The sequence below is a fragment of the Monodon monoceros genome, unplaced genomic scaffold, assembly GCF_005190385.1.
Source record: "Monodon monoceros isolate NGI ecotype Baffin Bay Population unplaced genomic scaffold, NGI_Narwhal_1 Super_Scaffold_21, whole genome shotgun sequence".
Lineage (NCBI taxonomy): Eukaryota > Metazoa > Chordata > Mammalia > Artiodactyla > Monodontidae > Monodon > Monodon monoceros.
The window spans coordinates 90,092,066-90,115,064 of NW_021703778.1; the positions used below are offsets into that span (position 1 = coordinate 90,092,066).

General features: G+C 40.1%; 2 protein-coding genes across 12 annotated transcripts in view; both read right to left on the reverse strand.

Annotated features, from left to right (window-relative positions):
* The window catches only part of MAPKBP1 (mitogen-activated protein kinase binding protein 1), a 52,244-nt gene extending 43,696 nt beyond the window's left edge, over positions 1 to 8,548 (reverse strand). The window contains exons 1-2 of the mRNA XM_029238769.1: positions 8,052 to 8,548; positions 7,287 to 7,509 (exon numbers count right to left, since the gene is read on the reverse strand). Coding sequence (XP_029094602.1) covers positions 7,287 to 7,400 — 114 coding nt within the window. The 5' untranslated portion in view covers positions 7,401 to 7,509; positions 8,052 to 8,548. The remainder of the gene's footprint in view (positions 1 to 7,286; positions 7,510 to 8,051) is intronic.
* A 2,219-nt stretch (positions 8,549 to 10,767) lies between these two features.
* MGA (MAX dimerization protein MGA) overlaps positions 10,768 to 22,999 on the reverse strand; it is a 156,414-nt gene continuing 144,182 nt past the window's right edge. For 6 of the 11 annotated variants that reach the window (XM_029236136.1, XM_029236135.1, XM_029236137.1 and 3 more), the window contains 6 exons: positions 22,492 to 22,543; positions 19,874 to 20,080; positions 18,356 to 18,467; positions 17,839 to 18,072; positions 16,545 to 16,721; positions 10,768 to 15,662 (listed from right to left, as the gene is read on the reverse strand). In XM_029236136.1, the coding sequence (XP_029091969.1) occupies positions 14,389 to 15,662; positions 16,545 to 16,721; positions 17,839 to 18,072; positions 18,356 to 18,467; positions 19,874 to 20,080; positions 22,492 to 22,543 (2,056 nt within the window). In that variant the 3' untranslated portion in view covers positions 10,768 to 14,388. The remainder of the gene's footprint in view (positions 15,663 to 16,544; positions 16,722 to 17,838; positions 18,073 to 18,355; positions 18,468 to 19,873; positions 20,081 to 22,491; positions 22,544 to 22,999) is intronic. The other 5 variants (XM_029236132.1, XM_029236131.1, XM_029236128.1 and 2 more) reach the window with 2 other exon arrangements.

Sequence of the window (22,999 nt, forward strand, 5' to 3'; positions counted from 1 at the left end):
AACCACGAGCTGTACAGTTCCTAACGGTACCATAGAATGAGAAGTTGGGATACAGTTCGTGAAATCTGGAGTTGGGAGTGGGAAGAGGAGCAAGGATGCAAGGGACAAGGGTTACTGAATGATGGTTCTAAAATAACGTTCTAAGAAGTTCACTAAATTAACTTTTATGGGGAATATTGGGGGAAAAGTATATTTTTTAAGGTACTGCCCTTTTCCAAGCTGATCGCAGATGTGACTCTTGGCTATAGCAATACTGGGCATACTTCTGTGCTCAGTGTCATGTTTTGCACATGAAGACTCCCTGGGAGGAGTATAGGATAAAGATTAAGAGCAGGCTTTGGAGTTAAGATAGCCAAGATTTGAATCCCAGCTCAGTCATCTACTGGCTATATAACCACCTCTCTGAGCATCAGTTTCCTTATTTATGAAATGGGGATAGTAATAGTACTTATAGTAGGGTGGTGTGAAACTTAAATGAGATAATATACGTATATGCTTAAGCACAGTACACAGCAAAAAACTCAATAAATGTTAGCCATTATTACCACTACAAATATTATTATTTCTAGTATTATTATTGTAAGATAAAGACAGGAAGCACTGACAACAAAGGCTGGAAAGGGGTGGTTCCAACAAGCATACTACCTGGAAATGTTGAATAGCACAAATCTATAATGGATAGAGAAGAAGAAACTTGAAAAGGACAAATAGTCAAGATCAAGTCCTTGAGTATTTTAATTTTTAACAATAAAATCATCTTAATTACATAAGACAAAAATCTCATCTCACCTTAATGACACCATTAGCATCACATCCTTCAGAAACTTGGCAGTGTTCTATTTCTTGACTTGGGTGGTGGTTATGTGAGCAATCATTTTATAATTATTCACAATACAAGGTTATATTATTATATTTCATAAACTTTTCAATGCCTGTTATATCTCACAATTTTTTTAAGTTTCGTTTTTAAGTGCAAGCACCTTTAATGGGTCAGCTGAACTCACGGGGAAATGACCAGAAGCACCACTACAGGAACAAAGAAAGCAAAGACAGAGGAGAGGTATGACGGGAAGTCAGAAACTTAGTGAGCTCAGCACAAGTGAGAAGCAATGTTCAAACCCAGAAGAACCTGAGGAATTCCTTCTCAGGATTCCTCCAAAAGAGAATGTGACAAAGTGGGGAAAAAAACAAAATAAAACAGCCACGTGGTCTCACAAAGTGTTGTTCCAAGATCTCCCACTACATTTAAATCTCAACTATGAATGAAGGGGCAGGGAAGGGAAAGTATCTTTAGCTCCATTCCAGGTTTAGGGGGGGAGATAAAGTGTATAAATTTAAAAATCTAACCTAAAAAGAGACTGTTTTATAGACTAGGGAAACAACACATAGAGCATTACAAACATTCTCTGTGACAAAATGAGAGAGGGTGGAATTCACTCCCTAGAAGTCTAAGAGGAGATATCCATAATATGAACTCATTCTTCTGTAAGCATCCTTCAAAACCAGAGGAAAATGCTGTGGCCAATTAAGAAGCACTGTGAACTTGCTGATACAACAGTTAGGAGGAAGGAAACCAAGATTTGGAAAATCTGAACCACCAAAAATACCAACCCTAAAGATCTACAGTGCCCAATCTGTCTGCCACACTCACTTTATTTCTTGCCCTCCTCCTACCCCCCATTTTTTAAAAAGAGGTAACAGAAGTTAAAGTAAAATCCATAATGTGGATTTGATTCAGTAAACTTCCAAACAGATGGGCAGCTCTCACTCCACACCTCTACTGAGAACTGATGTGAAAGAAAGGTGACAGAAACCTGGCCCTGTCCTGCATTAAACAACAGAGCCCAGAGGAGAGGCTTAGCTTGTAGCAGTGGGAATGTGATTCATAATATAACAAACCCTACTGAAAACACTGTAGCTTTTTTTCCTACCAACAGGGCAGTCTGGACATGAAGTAAAAACCAACAGATACTCTGAGAACAACAGTGGGACAGACCATGTTCCCAGAGAAGCTTAGTTTGAATAAACATAGTCCCAAATTTCAAGCCCTAGACTGTTTTCCAAACAAAGAGGCAGTGATAACAGCCACAAGTCCAACTTGAGACTCAGGGGGTTGACAGAGAGGTTATAGAGGTCAGGCTGAAGCCTCGTTTCTATGAATGTTTTTTCATTAGTCAAGAAATGAAAACATACAGATAACAAACAGAAGAGAGAAGTGAAGTCAGAGAAATACCAATGGCCCCAAAGACAGTCAAAATACTAGCAAGAAAGAAGACAGTGACTCAAACAGATCTAACAGGGGAAACTTGCCCTAAATTACAAGCTGAGAGAGGGAAAAGAAACTTGGAAAGCAGCAGTACGGTTAGACTCCGAAATAAGTGAGGCCAAATGGATGAGGGCAGGCTTTGCAAGACAACTTAAAGCCTGAAGAGGCTGGGCTATTTTAGACAGCAAAGCAAGAGGTGTTGGGCTGCAGAGAGAAGAATCCTCTCTCTCCAGTGAGACTTACTTTGAAGGCTGAGGGCAGCTGCAGGCACCGGAAGGAAAAGGAAATGGAGATCAAAGGAACAAGACCAGAACACCTCACACTTTTCCCTGTACACCACCTGTTCTGAGGAGCTCAAGACACTTCACAAGCCTTAACTGAAGACTATATCATAGAAAACTCAACAAGAACTTGCCCAAGTTCACTCACAAAGACAGGTGAGGGGCAGGGCTGCTGGCCACAAAGGCCTCTACTCTCGGTCATCTATTCTAGGTGGGGAGCCCAGAGAGTATGTATTATACACTAAAAACTCTTGGTTGCTATGAGTCCCAAGGGCAGTGGGTAGTGGAATGGTGACAAAAAAACTGGCTAGGACTCAGGGATATTATCATAAAGTTTTCCTATTTCTGCCCCCAAGGGAAATTCCTGCTGATCTAAGTAAGGCAATGACCAGCTCCTTACATCTTACCCTACAACAGGGCACTTCTCTCAGATCTATTCCTGATACAGCAGTTTAACAGAGCAATCAGTCCAGAAGATACAATGGAGATTAAACAAACTGCTCAAGGAGAAGAGTATACTTACTGGGCTAGCTTTACATATTCTCAAGAAGCCTCAATGAGGACTTGGGTATGAAGCCAACAGATTTCAGGGTGGGCTGAAACCAGCAGTGGGCTTCTGGTGGAACTTAATATATACACAACTAACAAACTCTACCCCCAGAGGTTCTGATTCCATATAGATAGGATGAGGCCCAGGAATGCGTATTTTTTTAAAAGTTGCACAGGTATTCTGATGTCTTACTGCCCTCCTGACCTCTCCCCCAAGTTGAGCGCCATCAAGCTACAGCCAGCCAGTGATCCATAAATGCTTTGAAAAAAGGATTTCCCTGGTGGCGCACTGGTTAAGAATCCGCCTGCCAATGCAGGGGACACAGGTTCGAGCCCTGGTCCGAGAAGATCCCACATGCGGCAGAGCAAATAAGCCCACGCGCCACGACTACTGAGCCTGCGCTCTAGAGCCCGCGAGCCACAACTACTGAAGCCTGCACGCCTAGAGCCCGTGCTCCACAACACGAGAAGCCACCGCGATGAGAAGCCCATGCACCGAAGAGTAGCCCCGGCTCGCCACAGCTAGAGAAAGCCCGCGTGCAGCAACGAAGACCCAACACAGCCAAAAATAAATAAGTAAATAAATAAATTTATATTTTAAAAAAATGAATATGACTCCTCACTGCCAAATAGGCATAATAAAGAGTCTCAATACTAATACCTGGGCTCAAACACTAATCCAAAGCTGAAATTAGATTATTGCCACTTTTTCCTTCTCTATGAAACTCACCTACACAAATTCTTCTTACAGCCACATACTAAAAGGCTCAAAGCACTACCATACAATCAGGCCGGAGAAACACCGGGGGAAGAAATGGTGGGGGGGGAGGATATGAATTAGACTTATATTCATAAAAACTGAGAACTAGAAGAAAGTTGCAGTCACCTTGTCCATTGTTTCCAAAGGGATAATATATAACTCGGATTGTATTAATGGCTATTAATAAGGAAGAAGATTTCAAAACCTCCCTCACTCATTTTTTCAAAACCTAACAACCCTCCAGCACAGGCAATCCTTTTGTATCCCTAATTTAAATCTTGCCTGCTTGGCTTCAGTCCATTTCTGTCCTTTGTTAAAATGAAAAACAACCCAGCTCCTTCCACATAAAAATCTTTCAGAAACTTAAGAAAAGAGGGGGAGGGTTAGCTATCAAGAGCACACACATTTGCTTCTTAAAGAAAACACAGTTCAACTGAGATGAGAGAAAGAACTGACAATTGCATAGGATTTGAAGTTGAAGAGTGTTTACAACTGATAACTTTGAGTTACACTTCATCAAGACTCAGCAGATCTGGCATAAAACCTCAAATTACTCTTTTCCAATTCTAATACACTGCAGAGACTTCCTTCCCTCCCTTAGAGAAAGTTTAATACAAACCTCAGCTCTCATCTACTCTCTCTAATAACTTAAATCCCCATCTCTACTGACTCTCACTTTGGCTTTTAACCATATTTTAACCATATTTTTAACTAGATCTCTCCTGAATTAAAAAGCCTTTAATGAGCACTACTTTCCCTTCTCTCTAATGCCCTTCACACCTAAATAGGCTACATCTCTATTTCTTTTTTCACATTTTATTCTTCCTAATTTTGATTTCTCTACTAAAGAGGTCACAAACTCCTCCTGATCATTTTTGCTATTCTTATGGAATTTCAAGTTTATCCCCACTATATTTGACAGCTTTAAATTGTTCTCATTCATTCATTCATTTAGTATTTAGCGCATTCCTTACACTGTACTACACAGTGTGATGTAAAGGAAATAAAGAACATGGCTCTGACCTTAGGAAATGAAGAAATACATAAAAGAACAATTAGAGATTGGTTCCAAGGTAGTAGGGCTAGTCAGAGAAGGCCCTGTGGCTCCAGTAAATATAGAGTTGGATCTAAAAATAAGTGGAGAATTTGGTGAAAAGCCTACTTTAGACAGCAGGAACAGTTATGATTCAAAGCAGCAGGCCATATGAGGTTAAGAGCTGCAGAAAGGCCCTCTGTCGCTTCCTTCTTTGTCCCCACCCCACACAAAAGGCATATGTCTTTTGGTCTTCAAATTTTGTTTCAGAGTTATTTATCCATGAAGCACAAACTCTCTGTTACCACAGCTACCACATATTAGAGCAACTCACAAAGCCTTGTACACCAGGTCTTAACGTTGGTTACCACAAGGCAGGCTTTTAGAATCATCTCAGGTAGAGTCTTCAGTAAGGAGTGTGGGGAGTCAGGCATCTGCAAGGTCCGAGGCACACAAAGGCAGCTACTACTTTGGGTGCTAAAGATATGCACCAGCACTCTTGCTCTGTCAGACTGTTCAAGAGTCATTCAACTTTAGCTAAGTATTTCCTTCATTCACAGCTCTAGGACAAACAAAGCCATTTAAAGCAGTCTGAAGCACTGAATTCCTATTTGAAGCAGGGATGTTTCATGGTGATGCCAAGGATTCCTTTTTTCACTGTTTTCCTTGAGAGCTTCTCCTCTTCTCTTGCCTCAGGACTCACAGTTCGAGCATCCCTTCCTCTGTGAAGTTTTTTTCTAATCCCCCTAAGCTGATTTAGTTTCCCTCCCCTGTGCTGCCATTAACACCTTTATACATACCTCTAGGACAGCATTTACCACACCATGTTGTAATTATTTGTTTACATGTCTGACAGCCACAAGCTCTTTTGATAGCAAGGATATGATGTTTTATTCATTGCTGATTCTACACATAATAGGCACACAATAAACGTTTGTAGAATGCATTAATGATGAACAACATGGTAAATTTTAAAGAATGGTAACCGTACCAGCCGGTTACAATAAGTATTAATACTGAAGACTAAACTCCCATCATACATTTCTATTACCTATACCATTCTTGTTCAGAAAAAGAGACCAAAGAGACACGAAGATGGCTCTAATGGTGCTGGTCATTGCCAAGTTACCAGCCAAGAATATGAGAGCTTACAGTACTAAGAATGATCCAACACAACAAATGAGTGAATGGAGCCAAATCTAAGACAGTGCCTATGTTTCAGGCTCATTCTCCTGCCTCTGGAGACTATGAACAATGATTAATAAGAGCACTCGGAAAAGTCACTATCTCCACAGCCATGGAACCTTGCGCCCAATTTTGATTCCTGTTGAATGAAATATACAGCAAAGGTGTTCACCTTCTGACCAAATCCAAGTAAGGTTTTGCTAAGGGACAGGGATCTGAGTTAAGTCCTCCCAGAACTCTGCCATGCTGTACATTAGCATTCTAAATCATTCCTCATTGGGTTTACTCATCTCTGAAGAGATACAGGCAAGGCAACAAAATGCTGCTGTCTCAAATGTCTCTCCCTGTAGCAATCCTGCACTACACAAGGCTACTGTGTTTACAGGCTGCTTATAAGACACAAAAGCCTAATCTGATCCTGTGGCAACAAGGCCCCAGGTTCCCTCAGGAATTAAATAAATTAGTCTACTTTTGTATTCCCAAACTTGTGGGGCTCTACAAAGCTCAAGAAAGCATAAACATCTACACCCAGACATGGGAGGGGATGGAAAGGGACTTGGTCTCTGAGGAACTTCTGCAGCAGGGTGAGATATAGTGAATGAGATAAGCAATGTTCAAGGGCAAACCAGAATTGCTTGCCTGGCAGATATTTGGCCCCTTGCATGTTACCATTCCTAAAAAGCCAAGAAACTCCAGTTAAATTAATTCAGGTCTCTTGAATAGATAAGTAAATTTGTTTTGACACCAGGGAAGAGCATTTACCTAGCCGATTCCTCCGACTAGGTGTTTTAGCATATTTCTTTCTGCTACCACTGTCTTACATAACCCCAGCTGTGACACTAACACTTGCGGCTACATCAGTGGCAGCTTAGCCCTTCACAGGATATGTGGTCCCACTACCCTCTTCCAAGAAGGAAAACTGAGTCACAGCATATCAACTGGCTTCCCCAAGCACAGACTTAGTTTGTAGTGAGGCCACAACTGAACCCGGGTTGCCTTCCTCATGTTCTTCCCTTTTCATAGATGAATCTCAGCATGCTCATCCCTGCTTGCTCATTGCTTTCTTGAGGGGCAGAGATGGGCACACTCGGTCCTTTAGAGCCAAAGTGAGCTTCTAGTTCTCCTCCTTCCCAAGAAAGAGTAAGGTAAAAGAGGTACATGGCGCAGAGAGGATAGGGGAGGAAAGGGGTGGCTCCCAATACTAGGACTCACCTTGGAGCTGAGGTCCTCTCGCCGGTTTCCTGCCTTACTCCTGCGTAATTTGATGGATGGGGATCGCAGAAGGTTCTTGATCCGGCTGGTAATGGTTGACCCTTCCACAGCCATCAGGATGAGGAGCCCCCCGGGGCACTTCCTGGCGCAATCTTAGGACTTGTCTCAACAGCGGCACTGCTTTCCCACTCCACAGGGCCTTCCAGTATGCCCTCTCACTGACCTGAGATGGCAGAAGACACCTTACCTTCCGCCTAGCCGTGTCTGCAGCTCTTATCTCTAGGTACTGCCCTCTCCCTTCGCCTCATCCCCACCTTCAAGCCCAGTGCGGTTTCTTACAACGCCTGAAGGGCAGACTTTTGTAAAGGGGGGCTAAAAAGCCTGAGCTCCGAAGAAACGCCAGGGCCACACCTGCCAGAGGCGTTCAACTGAAAGGATGGGATGGGCCCTAGAAGGGCTAGTGGCCGGTCTGATTCCCGTTAATTCCCAACTGTTCTCATGGCATCTGCAGTGTCCAAAGAAGGAGGCCGCCGAGGCCACCGAGGAGTCCCACGGGATCCTTCAGCACCTGCGCTGGCGGCCGCAGGGACACTCAGCGTGGCGGGGCTCGCTGTGGCCCTGCAACCCGTTCTGCCACGGGAGCCTCCCTCCCCCACCCACGACCCTCCCGAGCTCGCTCTCGGCCAGCCGCAGGAGCCCTAAACCCTTCCGCTCCCTCAGAAGCCCCTGCTACTCGCCAGCGCCCCCACTCGGGGCCAGCCTCACCAGCCCCGGGCCGCGCGGGCCGTCCGGCTCGCAGCTCCCTCAAGCATCGCGCTCAGCGATTTCAGCTCCGCGGCGGCAGCGGCAGCGGCAGCGGCAGCGGCAGCGGCAGCGGCAGCAACAGCTATGGTGGCACGAGCGGCTCAAAACGCGAACTACCGCCTGGGCTCAGCTACGAGCTGGGTAGGAGGAGCAGAGGCTAGGGGGAGCGGTCTCTATGCAGGGGGGCGTTCCCAGAGTGGACAAGTACTGCTTATAGGGGCGGAGCCAATGAAGGGGTCTAGGAAGTAGAGGGCAAGGGACTTGCGAACCACGGATTCCGCACAATGCAGTCGCGAGTATGGTTGCTAGAGGAAGGTCGGCAGAACACGGCTTCAGAACTGAGAAAACCAAGCCTGTTATGGTATTATCAGGCCCGGCCCCCCAGATAAGTGCACTTTCCAGAGCCCCAACAAAACGGTAACCACGCCCCCAGGGTGCTACGGTTGGCATTTGATAGACCCGAGGGACCAGAGCTGAAACTAACTCCTAGCTCAGAATTACAAGACTTGGGTACAGCCATAAGGTCTGTTCCCAAGGGCTGGGATTTAAAACGGATAAAATAGATTCTGCTCGCCGCCTGTCCGGCGCGTTGACCTACGTGGAAATGACTCTCCTGAGTAACTCTTTCGATCGCCGAGAGGTATATTGAACTAGGCAACCTGATTGGCCGTGATGGAAGAAAGGGGAGGGAGCTTAGCCAGGAAGGGAGGCGGGGTGTCAGGTCAATCGGCCTATGGATCTGTTTCATGGATTCCTTAGCCTCCAATGTTCCATTGTGTTCTCATCCAGAGTTAACCAGGACTTTGTTGCTCCAGATATTTTCCATGTTCCTGTCAAAACTTACTCATGAAACCTTTTCCGTAGTACAGTTACTTTGGCGAGATCAATGCCAAGCTTGCTGCCACTAGATTCCGTGGTATAGTTTTTCTAGCTCATGGGCGGGGTGTGGGGGATGGCAGAGCGTGCACAGAAATACCTTTACATATTATTTCATACGTGTTTCAGTCTAAGATTATTTTCTAGGAGCCTTTCTGCCTCATTGCTATTTAGAGAAATTACCTTACAAAAAGTTTAACCTATGCCAAAACACTTGGGCTCCAGAGAAATAGTACACTGATACATCTCTCATCTGACCCAGACAGGTCCTTGGAACCCCTGGGGGAGATGATCTGTTAGCAACAGGGAAGGACTCCTAAACCCATTGCTGTTGAGTGGGTCTCGTACAGCCAAGTGGCAAAACAGGTATATTCTTGTGTGTATTGTAGCAGGTATTAAAAATGAGAACTGTAAAGCTAACAAGTCGACACAAAGATCAGCGAAGTCACCTCCTGGGAAGACCAACTGGTAATAGCTACAGTAAGAAATAGGGGGTTGGTTCCTTCAACTCCTTGCTAGTCTGTGATTTTACCTCCATTGGGTGTGGGGTGGGGGGTGGGGGGAGAAGGAACCAATATAACACTGTTAATAAAGGGTGCCACCTGGTGTCCTTACTTGTGTGCTGCATTCCCTAGCAACTGCCATCTCCACCCACTAGAGTTGTCCCTAATTCTCTCCAGATAATTTTTGTGTCCACTAGTAGCTTTCTCACTTACATAACCACTCATGGCCAGGAAATGGGTTTACAGAATGTCATTGGTCATTTCCTGTACAAAGCTACCTTGGTTTATCCTCTTAGAGAAAATGTTCCCCAAATTACTCCCATCTGAAGCTGAAATTGCAGAGACAATACAAGCTCCTGTTTTCATTGTCAAAGATGATCTAGGTGATAAGCAACTGAGAACAGTGTAATTAAGAGATTTCTTAAGTCTAGAATCTGGATACTTCCAGTATAGGATCAAAATCACGTATTTTTAATTCTTCACAATTCAGTCCAACCTTCACCATCTAGGATACATAGCATGTAGCCTTTTAAGTGCCAATATGGGAATACGCTGTAAGATGAGAAAATAATAATCCCAGGTCAAATGTGAACAGGATTATTCCCTTTTATCCAAATTAAATAATTGCTACCCCACCCTCCAAAATGCAGCTGACCCTTACATACATATTTCACTGTTCGTGTGCTATTTCACTTTTTATTCTGCTTGTCTATGTCCTCAATATGTATACATGGTTGTCAGATTCTAAAATTCTAGATGTCTAGGAAAGGTGTATACCATTGTCTGTTTTCATGATGCTCATTAGATAAGATTTTTAAATTCACCCTAGACTTAACAAATAAGTGCAATTATAAGATCCTAGAAAACTAACAGGCTAGAGTAAACATTTGCTCATCAATTCAAATATTTATTGAGCACCTTTACATGCAAGGCACTGTGGGACAGCTGAGACCAGTGTTCGCAGTTGGAAACAGGATGGATCTCAAAACAATGCTTCCAATACTGCTTTCCTATTTAACAAAATCTAACAGCAGAGTTTACAATAATAGAATTTAGTAGAGTTTAGATTTGTCTCAAAATTTCCAACTCCTCCCATGGTTTAGCCTTCTCACCCTCCATACATACCTCCATCACTATCACTCTACACTTAACATATCTTTGTAGAGCAGTTCAGTCATATTTAATATACTACAATTATGCCTCAGTTCGAAAGTTGTATATATCAAATTATTTCCCTCTAACTTAATTTCAAAAACACATTTTTGGCTGTTTTTTTTTTCTCCAAATGGCATTAAGTCTATTTTCTCTGCATCCAGCAATTCATGTTCATGTAAAATTTCATTAGAGATAATACAATAACATGAAGTACTGATGCCCTTACATTTTCTTAAAAATCACCAATTCTGTGCAAGAAATCCATTCTGATTCTTGGTTATAAAAGTATCTGAAAATGTTCCTACTCTGTGCCTCTGTGCATTTTTTTTTTTTAATCTCCTGGGAGTGAGGAATAAGGGTCATCATTTTTCAGACCCATCTTCAAAGTGCATTTACCTCTCAATTCACCTGATATCATTCCATTTCAATATCTCAACTAGTATAATTAGGGGGAAAAAAACTATACTACTAAACCCTGCTCCAAATAATATATGGATTGTCTGCCTTACTTCCACGTTCAAACATTTTTCAACTTGTTACAGAAAGGCCTGTTAAGTATTTCACCATAATTCTGGGGAAAAAAATTACACACAGTAATTTGTATGAAGTTTATATAACTGGACTTGATCTGTTAGTGACTCTAGAGTAGTTCAATGTCTAAAAGGACTCCTTTAATAAAAAATTTTTGTAAACTGTAATACTAGTTAACATATAGCTTGCTTTAAGAATATCTATTGTCCTTAGCCACTAAGACTATGTTTATGTCCTGTTATTCACCAGGGGAACAGGTATGTTACACCCTGAACACACTGGTACTATGAGGCTAGCCATTCTTCACTGTAGAATGACTCCTTAAGCCAAATACTTGTCATCAAGTTGTACAAAATTTCGAAGTCTCCATGTAAAACACGCTGCAAAGATTAGAACACCAAAAACCTCCTCCAAATGGCATGTCCGAAACTTTGAAAACAGTAAGGAATACCTATTATTATCTCCTTCAGCGGCACTTCTCCCAAATATGTCTCAGGACATTAGAATTCTCTACTCCAACTCAGCACAAACCTCCCAACACCAAGTCCTGCTTTAATTATTGTAACTGATTTATTTCAAGTTTATACATTCTTCCTTCCACTTGCCAAATTTCTTCTGTTCTTAGGTTTCTAAAAAAATAGTCATTTTTCAAAAGCAGAAAAAGAAAGATATATATATATATATTTAATATATAAAAGAAAAAGCTAAATCTGACATAATTATATTCTTAAAAACATTCCATTTATTTACAGATGTATAAAAAGGCAAATTATTGGCCTACTGAGATCATGCTTCTTACAGAGTTAGGGTGAGAGCTCACTATCCTCCCAATTCCTCAACTCCTCACTCAACTACATCTTTCATAACCACACATGTAATTTTCATAGATCAGTTTCTCCTGGGGTAAGGTTAAAAGGTAGGAGTTTTTGGAGATTTTAGATTTCTATCAAGACTGCAGGATTGTTCTGAAGATTGAGCCCTCCTAAAATTAGCCCTAACAACTTTCTAGTTCCAGGAAGGTCTTGAAAACACCATTATCTTGGGGGTTTTGTAATGATATCTGCAGCCTTCCTTGAACAGCTGGGATCATCTCTCATTTCTATCTTTGTACATCTCTGATAAACAGAGTTAAATATCTTCCCATCAAGTAATGAATATTACTTGTCTATTTTCTTCTAAAAAAAAAAGAACAGTGTTCAGAAGCAGAATGGTCCTTCTTTTCCTGAGGATTACTCGCTCACTTGCCTGCTCCTTGGCTGACCCTCAGAAGCTACAAGAGCCTTGGGAAGTCAGGAGGAAATGCAAGGACAAGACAAGCAAAGAAATAATGGGAAACTGCTATACCTGGATTAAACTACTAGCATCTCCAAGGACAATTATTAGCAGGGAAGACAGGTGCTGGACTCCTTGGCTAAGGCATTGAATGAAACCTCCTGGGTAAAGAGAAGTGGGAGGGATAATGAGAAGCTGAGGGGTGCTCATTACCTACTTCAAGCTTCTTCAGTAACCTTTAGAGGTGGGAAGGTTGAATGCTGATGAGGAGGTCTAGAAAGGCAAGTAACACAAAACCAACAAAGAATTTGTTCCCACTGCAATTTGCAGAAGAAAATTTCCCACCCTTTTCAATCTGTTTATTACCAGAGTTACTAGAAAGGGAACCAACCACGGAGGTAATAATTCACTAGCTAGGACCATTCCAAAGTTGGTTTCACAACCTAGTTTTGAAGATATGCTGAGTGGGATTTGGGATAAAGAAGGCAGGGGATGTAGAAGAAACAGCATCACCTAGGCACAGCCCAGGCACTGGAAGCTCTTGTGTTAGTGTTTCACAACACAAGCAAATCCTGTCAATGAAGACAGAACAGGGGTTACATTCCAAAATATAATTATTTAAGAAAGGCAAAATGCAGCAGCTAAATCCCAGTCTATACATTTTCAGAATAGTGATTCTTGCCCCCAGGAGTTTCCAAGAGACCCCTCAAGTGCACCATGATTATTTACAAACTAGATAGGAAACATCATTTCTATACTCAATACAAATCTCATCTCCTAGGTTGAAAACTTCAGCCTTTGAGAAATCTATGAAAACAACTATACAAAAATATAAATATCTTTATCTTTACAGGCTGTCAGTCCTTCATACCCTGACAGCTAATGAGTGAAAAAGCTCTACAGATCACTGAATCCATGGTAGCAGATAATAAAAAATATATCTTGTGATTCAAATACTGCCTTATTTCCCTGGTAAAGAATGCCTACTGTGACTTTTCTTTTCTTTACATCCTGTGCAGGTAATAGTGAATGAAACCTTCAAGCACCAGGAGGCTGGCTTGATTTGGGGAACATCCAGCCTCACAGATTTTTATTTTGGCCACTGTCTCTGGTATGGAGAGGGAATGCTTTTCATTTTAGCTGTCTCTTGAGTGATGTGATTTGTGAAAGGGGGTGGACTCCCTCTATGCCTACCTCCAAAATATGTAATCCAGGTAGAAATCCTTGGTACTATGAAATGGTCTTCTCAACACCCAAAGACAATAAGGGAGAACTAGTAATTTTAACATCTCAAAATGATTACCTTAGTAATAAAAAGTTTTTGTTTTAAAGCATTCCTACTTTACCAGAAAGCTTGGATTTATAATTCTGATTGAAAAGGTGAGGGAATGGAAGCTACTTGGGATATAAAAGAAGAGAAAATTTTGTTGAATGACACTAAGTCCTTCACTTTGGTATTCCATGGTACCCATCCTCTCTCCCCCTACTCTTGAAACACCAACTAAAAACTATCTCTTCTGGATCCCTCTGCACAAGTGCATCACATTCCTTGCACTTCAGATTTAAACAACTTAAGCAACAGCTATCAACTAAGGTTCAGTTCATAGCAACTCCAAAGTCTCAAGCAGCTTTTACTCTGGGAGGGAAGAACTAGGAACCACTATGGACCTACAGTCTTGTTATGAATTCCTTGGGTAAGAGGGGCACCTCGTGTTCAGTAATGGATCGCATCTTCTTAGAGAGGATGAGGAGACCCAGCACCACAAGTGAGGTAACACATTTTAACATGATCAGAATTTCATAGTAGTAATTTCTTATACCGAGGTCAGCACCCTACCCCCTTTCTCTACCATCATCCACTGCATCAAAGTCAAGGATCACAGTTCCATGACACAAACAGGTGCCTGCAGAGAAAGGAGGTTTCCCCTCACAGCCTGGCTTCTGCCTGAGGACAAATAAGTTCATTTCCCTGCAGAACTTGGTGAGGCCCCAGAGTTGCCCAGTTTGGCCACAACAGGTGCCAATGTAGGCATCATCTTGCTGTCCCGGCATTCCTGGTCATTCCCTGTTAAGTTCATTTTGTGTCCAACTGACCCAGCTTTGGCAGCTACAGGTGCCAAACAAGGCATCACCTTGAGACTCTGACCATCTACATCACTGGAAGGATTAGCTACTTTTAAACCAAGAGGTGCCAATTTTGGCATCGGCCTCCACAAAGTATCTGTGCTGCTGTTTTCTAGGCCAGCCTTCATGTGTAGGATGGGGGGTGAAGACACACTTTCAGGCTCTGCAGGGATGCCAGTACTCTTCCCTTCATCACCAGCTTTCCTGTGGGAAACAACAGAATCCTTTATCTCAGAGTCAATAACAATCTTAAGGACATCTGGCTCAGAGGCTGGTTCTGCAAGTTGTTTTTCATTCTCAGAAAAGTCATCATCTTCTAAGTGCAAGAGGAGTGGGCTGACAGAGTCACTTTCCCCTTGAACATCAGGCAATTCTTTCAAACCAGTTCCCAAGTGGCCAACCTGGAAAGTTGCTCTGTTCCCAGGAGGAAGCTTACTGATAAAAGCCTGTCGAGCATCCCCTGGGAACTCTGTATCCATAGAGCTGGGCAGTTCAGCCAGGTTAACAGAGTCATCATTTAACTGCTGATTAAGAAAGGCAATCTCATTGAGCAGAGATGTCAGTGTCTCATCAGTATCATCCTCATCTTCCATATTAGTTAGCAGTTCGCTGGGATCCAGTGCTGCTTCCTCTATAGCTGATGCTACCTTTCTCAATTCCATCTCTATGCTTGAGTCTTTGAGATCTTTCATCTTTAATTTATGAAATGGAGACTCCTTTGTCTTCAGTCTCTCCCGTCTTGATTCACTCTCTTTCCATTTATGCTGAATTCCTCTCATATCACTGGAAATCTTTTTGGGTAAGAACTCCTGTGCTTCTTGCATACTGGAAACATCAACTATTTGTGGAAAACCAGAATCTTTATTTGACAGATAAACCTGTGTTGTACCCAGTGCCATTCTGACATCTCTGTGGTTGCCTCTGGAAGAGATTCTACCCAAATCTTCACAGGAGTTATCTTCATTCCTGACAGTGTTTTTCAGGTGGTCAGGCGGCTTGCCATCAGGAACTTCATGAGGGTATTTGCTGCCACCCATATCTACCAAACCTCCCTCCGTGGCCAATGATGTCACATTAACAATTCTTGGCATCATAAATAAGTCGTCGTTTTCTGGGGGGAAAAAAAAAACTCATTTATATCTACAGTGGTAAGTACTCTCATTCATACCCAATGACCATCTCATGGGAGTTGTAGTTAAAATTTCACCAGTCTACTTTTATCAAGAAGATGAAAGGAAATACCAGTTTTTCAAATTACGGACTTAGCCTAACAAGAAAATAGGTAAAATCTAACCAAAAGACACTTTGATATTCCATCATTAATAAAAGTTCTATTTAATTATTTTATAGAAATGCTCCCCAAGTTTATTTTTTTATCCTGAGGCAGACATGCACCTTGATTCTGTTTGTCCAATTAACTGCTACTCTGAGGGAAAGATGAAGCCCTAGAGGCAGCACTGTAAGAAAGGATGACTCCTCCAGACTGGGTTTAGCAGTATTAGTACTGGTAAGGATACCCTTTTACCTTAATAGAAATTCAGGTTCCTAAAACCTAAAATTTCGTCCAAGTGAAATTTCCTTTTCACCTTAACTCCTTATCCCCAAAAGGGAGGGTGCTGAAACTGTATCAGGCTGGTAATGTAGGAGTGTACCATCTCTGAGTACAACACAAAATTGATAAATATTTATTAACACCAAAAACTAAAACAATGACTCCTCAACCTCCTTTTACTTTCACATCTTTTCAATTCTTTTCCTACTCAGAAATTAGAAGAGATCGCAAAATAGTTCCCATTCCCAGGTAAAAAAGACCATTCAATACCACAGATAGGGCAAAACATGTTCTAAAAAGACAATCTTCTCTTACAAAGGCAAACTCGAATACAATAGCTCTTTATCATTACAGAACACATTCAAAGGCTTTCTCTGTCACTTTGAGATACCAGGGATAACTCTTTTTCACTACCCATGAAAGACAACACTTATGACATACCTGACTGAGCCACAGCACTGCTGGCAACTTGAGGTTTCAGATCTGCTTCTAGGAGAGCAGGAGAAACAGTAACCACTGGTCCTGAGAATAAGGGACCTTTTAAAGTGAGCAACTGCCCTTGTGGAGTCATCACAATGTTGGCAGAGGTGTGTGGAGTGTTAGAGGATGAGGTATTTTCTGTAAGGAAGAGCAGAAATTAGTTAAGGATAAAAGATCTTCAATTAATGCTAGTGAATAGCCTAAGAGTGTAGGAGACATCTCTAAAAACCACACCTTGTCTTAAAAAGCAAGAAATAAAATTCAAATTTAGTTAGGGAACCTCAACTTGCAATTTACTTTTTGAACCATTTTCCAGTACCTGTCCAGTGATTCTCTTAAGGGACAGAATTTCTTATTGTTGAGGAACAGAGCCATGGAACCACTTTTTCAATGGAATGCTTCTGATGGTCTTGATGGTGAATCAGGATGAAGGCACACACAATTTTATCCCTAGGTTTGCTTTCCTATATACCGCTAAGAAATTACTTCAAGTTTTTAGACCTTAGTTTTTCCACCTGTAAAATGAGGTGACTGGACTAAACGATCATTAAAATTCTTTCTTAGCAATAACATCATTTAAATGTGCAATGTTAAAACTAACTCATGTTTTAGTATCTATCACTACTTTCTTAGTTGATATAATAAACCAGATTTCCTTGGTTCATACACTGTGCTATCCAAAGAGTAAAAAAGGATATACCATTCTCAAAGGATATAAACAAGTAATATAAAATCAATATAGCCTCACTTCCAAAATCAAGATAGGAGAGAATAAAAAAATCAAAACCAATTTACTTTGTTCCTTAATAGCAATTCATTGACAGGCTGCAATCTGATGAAAAGTAGAGCCTGATTAACAAAAATAAACTTTAAAAAAAATTTCCAATTTATTTGTCTCATCTAGATCCAAACTTCCTCAACTCATGAGCAGAACTGCAGGGAAATCAAGAGTTCATTTATAAAGTCTGAAAAGATGGCAGCTTAAAAAAAATACTGAAACATTAGAAGAAAAATACTTGGCTGAAGACTGCTATCGGAAGTAGGTCTTATATGTTACCATGACTGATAACTTACTAGGATTTGCTTGAGTGTGTAAAGCTAGAAACTGAAATCTAACGTAGTTAATATTCTACTTTTAATACAACCCATCTTTCATTTAATTAAAACTAAAATGATGGCCAAGAGAAGACATTCAGTTCTCTAAACTAAACTAATGTTCGTCTACATTAAAGAAAGCAAAGAATGTCTCTCCTACCTGTGGCCTGGTCTTTTTTTCTGGAAAGAATCAAAGGTTTCCCCTTCCTGTTATTTATAAACATCTGTCCGAGATCTACAGATGATGCAGAAGATCCTTCCTGCTGTTTGCTAGTTCTGGGAGACACATCAAACTCATCTGATCCCATCTTCTTTTTTCTTTTTTGTGCCTCTAATGCTTGTTGTTTTGCATAAATATACTCTAGCTTCTTCAGGACCACTTCTTCTGTCTTACCTATAGGTTGATAGGGAATAAACTGTTACTCTCTATAAGACCCCACGTAATAATGAGAAATAGAGTCAACTGAAATCCAGTTGATTTAACTATATTCCCCTAAACTATGGAAGGCAAGAGTAATTATAATCCAGAAGAAATGTCCCACCCAGTCAAACGATAATTCTGATGTTAACTCTGGGAACCAAGCCTGAAACTAAGTAGTATCTGAAAGATCTACTAAGGATTTTCCTCACTAAAGCTATATTTGTACTCTTTATCAGAGATCATTCACTTATCTCACCTGAAAGAGATGATACTTTCCGTATCAAAATATTCCGTTTGCGAGTCAGAAGATTTTTCTGTCCTATCAACTTGTCTGCCTGATCTGTTAGTCCTTGAATTTCGCTGAATGCCTACGACAAGAAATAGTAATATCACATCCATCAGTTTGCTTTTTCCGAAAAACAGGTGGGGGCTACATAATTTCTTAAATAAAAAAATTTTTATCTAATATTTTAGAGAACTTTATAATGCCATTTAAAACAATTGTTAATGTTTTACAAACTTATGATTACTGGGGAGAAACAGAAGGAGGGATAAACTGCGAGACTGGGATTGACATAAACATACTACTATATATAAAATAGATAACTAATAAGGACATACTATATTATAGCACAGGGAACTCTACTCAATACTCTGTAATGGCCTCTATGGGAAAAGAATCTAAAAAAGAGTGGATATATGTATCTGTATAACAGATCCACTTTGCTGTACACCTGAAACTAACACAACATTGTAAATCAACTAAACTCCAATAAAAATTTTAAAAATAATAAAGTATAGAAGTAAAAAAAAAAAACCCAAAAAACAATTTTTAATGTTTCAGAATTTATTTTTTGTTAAACTTTAGGCGATTTTTCTGTCTTATACTTCTAGGGAAAGTGATTATTTACAAAGAGCACCACTGAGTGGTTAACAGGTATTTCCACTACTGCAAGGAGAAACAAAACCTTTTACTCTGCTTAGATCTTAATAATCAACTTTAAAATCAACTCCTAGGGGCTTCCCTGGTGGCGCAGTGGTTGACAGTCTGCCTGCCGATGCAGGGGACACGGGTTTGTGCCCCAGTCCAGGAAGATCCCACATGCCGCAGAGCGGCTGGGCCTGTGAGCCATGGCCGCTGAGCCTGCACGTCCAGAGCCTTTGCTCCACAACGGGAGAGGCCGTAACAGTGAGAGGCCCGCGCGTACAGCAAAAAAAAAAAAATCAACTCCTAATCTAAGCAAAATCTGGTTGAAATAACCTTGTTCTAGAGGGATATGACTGCTTGCCTTTTACTCTTCCAACTTCTACTTATAAGCAATTTAAACAAAATTACCTTAGACATTCTACATGCAAAATTAAAACTTCTGCTAGCTTGAATACTAGAGTTTCCTTTAAAGTGACTGTCAACTGTTAAGAAGGATGTCAAAATAGCAGTTGTGTTGTGCCTTTCACCGTGATAAACTTTTCTAAGTACTACGGAAAACACCAGTGTAAAGAAGTCATAGTAAACAGAGTTTAACAGAATTTCTAACTTTTTTTGAAGAAAGGATAATGACTCTGCTGGTTAAGAATCTGACTTTCAATGAGAAGCTACTCTGACTCAACATAAGGACTTTTCTTCCTAAGGGATTTATTGGGCATTCATTAGTCCACCTTCAAATGTTAAACACAAGCTCTATTTCAATCTTCTTCATTCTCTTTCTCATAAATATCTCCAGAAGATTCTTTCAGTCAAGCTCTTACTTGTCTGTTATTTACACATAACACTTACCCTAGTAAGAATGAGACTTTTGGAAACCTTGGAAGAATGAAGTAACCCCAACGTGATCTTCAATTTCTCAAAGAGATCCCTCATTTCACCACGGCGGCGCCGCTCATTGGCAGTGTGTGTCCGGCGGTAATAAGCAAAAGCCTCTGCTTCTTTCTGTAGTTTTTCACTCCAGTAATCAGGTTTTAGTTTTAGAGGAACTGGTGTAGCCTGTCCAAACAAAAGATCGCCACCTAAGTATCTTTCACGTGTACCTGCCCTCTTTCTGCACCCCAAATGGCACTGCTCTATATCAGACACTCACCATCTTCTGCCTGGAGTATCATAACAGCCTCTCAATTGGTCAACTTACTACCAGTCTCTCCTTACTCCAAATCAACAGTGTAAATTCTAATACATGAGAATGTGATATCACTTCTCAGCTCAAATTACAGCAGTTCTCAAATGAGGGAGAATTTGAGAGAGGGGATCTATAAAAAAGCTCATCTGTATAATTTATTATTAAAACTTGTTTTCATGACACAAATTATATGGAAAACTTTAACAAAATCTCGATTAGTGAAAAACGAGTTGAAAATTTTTTTTCGTAAATACTGTAAGACCCTTTACAATTTGGGAAAGGGTCAACTGCCTCTCTTCCTAAATCACTGTTCTCTCCAACCATTCCAAAGTGCTAGAAGTTTCCTAAACACACTACAATCCCACATCTCCATGCCATTACACAGGCTGTTGCCTGCACCTAACCCCTTCCACCCCCCCTTCATAACTTAACATTTAAAACTCAGACTTTGCATTTTTTAGGAAAGTCTTTCTTGACCTCAGGATGCCTTAGGCTTCCTTTCTCTCTTATTTATTCTACTTCCTTTTTTTTTTCTATTTTTTTTCTCTTTTTTTTTTCTACTTCCATTTTTAAAGTTATTTACTATAAAGAAGTAAAAGATGCATACAGGATTTAAAATATAAATATGTAAAGATCTTATAATGGAAAGCAACTGTATCTTGCACCTACAACTGGATCCTCAGAAACAACCACTTTTTGATTATTTTAGTGGCTTTTTCTGGTTCTTAAGTCTATATATATCCTAAGTTAAAAATAGTAACATACGCTTATTCTTTTCATTTTTCAATACAACCTATTTACTTCCTGCTATGCAGAAAAGGATTTAGCTCACCACTCTCTTGCATCTCACCATCCATCTTCCTAATACAGATATATCATTAATTTTAGTTCTCTATTGATCCCTTTGCAACTTGAAGATAATTCTATCTCCGTTTCTCATTTCATCAATAGTGTCTCTTTGTAAAATGAGGATATCAGTACTCATATCCTTCCCTTCATTTCTTCTTCGCTCTTTTACCTCCCAACTTGTCATTTGTACTTACTCATTTTTCAAGACTGAAAATTAAGTCTTACATACTTTATTCATGGATTATAAAAGTTTTAAAAAATCATCAACAGTGACCAACCTATTATGACAATATGAATATTAATCATACCAAGTGAGTAATAATTACATTTCCTGTCTTTTACAGTTTCTTGGTTTTGTGTATGTGTGTCCCCCCCAACCTTGATGTTTCTAACTGCCTTTATTTTCTTGACACTGTTTACCTTTATCATAGTAACAGTGGTACCATATCATGGGGTATGAAAGTACCCCCAAACTCTTCTACAAAATCATTGTCTTTCTAAAGTTAAAAACATGTACATTAGTACAGTGTGGGAAAATCAAAGATACAACCAGATAGAAGTAAAATTAATACTAAGTTTAAATACACCAATACACTAAAAATAATTTGCATGTAACAATAATGGTACACAACAATGGACTGTGTAAATAGCTATTGTGAAAATTCTTACATCTCAAAAATATTTTAGGATGTCCAATGAAAAAATAAAAATTGTGATATATTCAAAATAATTATGGCCCTGCAAACATGTATCATATGCTCCCCCAAATCAAACCAAACTCAAACTAACCACCCAGTAGTTTTTCAAAGGACCTGAATACCACCCTCCATCTCAACCCAATCTCATCATTTTTATCTCTTAAATTAAGAAGACAGAATAACAAGTGGAAAATGGTTAAACAATTGCACTCCCTTCTATTCTTAGTGTTAGTTAGGATAAAGAGAAAACCTTCCTTAATTATGGTACTATGATATCCTACACTGAGTACATTAAGAAAATCAAAGAAGGTTTATAATTTCATGGCTCCCTGAACTGCTAGCCATTACTTCAGATAATAACTAATTTTTTAGATCACCAGAAAAATCAGGAGCCTAAATAAGAAAGAATGCTAGCCTGTTTCACATCATATCATTACATTATAGGATTAGTTTTCAAATAAGCACATCAGTTTTCATAAACTCCATACCCATTTTAATTCCTCTAAATTATTCTATCAACTGGGGGTGGGGGGCAGTAGACAACTGAGAAGGGAAAAAAAAAGCATTAATAGTATAATTTCATTAAGGGGAAAAAAGCTGATTATATTAACTCACTGGTAAAAATGGCCCTGAAAAAAGTCACAGCTAATACAGCTAATGTTGTTTTAACCCTAAGGACAAATGTTATCAATTTTATTAAATGAGTAATTATCATTAAACATACTGTAAAATACCTTTCGACTCTTTTCAGCAGCTTTCTCATCTGTAGTGATATGCGTACGGCACCTAGATGAAGACAATATTTTCCAATTCTTATTGAAATTCAGTAATCTAGTACCTATTTCATAGCTATATTAAACCAAACCATCCCAAATTGTCTAAATTGTAAGCAGCTTCTTTTCCCCATGGTCAGATATGTGGCAATATGATTTATTCAACAATATGCTTTTTTCTCAAATAAAAGTGTCCAAATAGACCCTAAAACTGCAAATTACTTTTTTTCAATTGTGAAGTATTTCAAACATATAAAACTGTACAAACAAAATACATAATCAACATCCAGGTAACTGTCACTAAGCTTGAGAAATAAAACATCACCAAAATATAGGCACATTCATCACCTTCCTTCCTTCTCATAAGTAAATGCTCGGAAACTGAGTTTACCATGCACATCTTTACAGTTTTACTCTCCTAGGAATGTACTGATTCATCCCTAAACAGAAGATATTATGTAGCATTTTA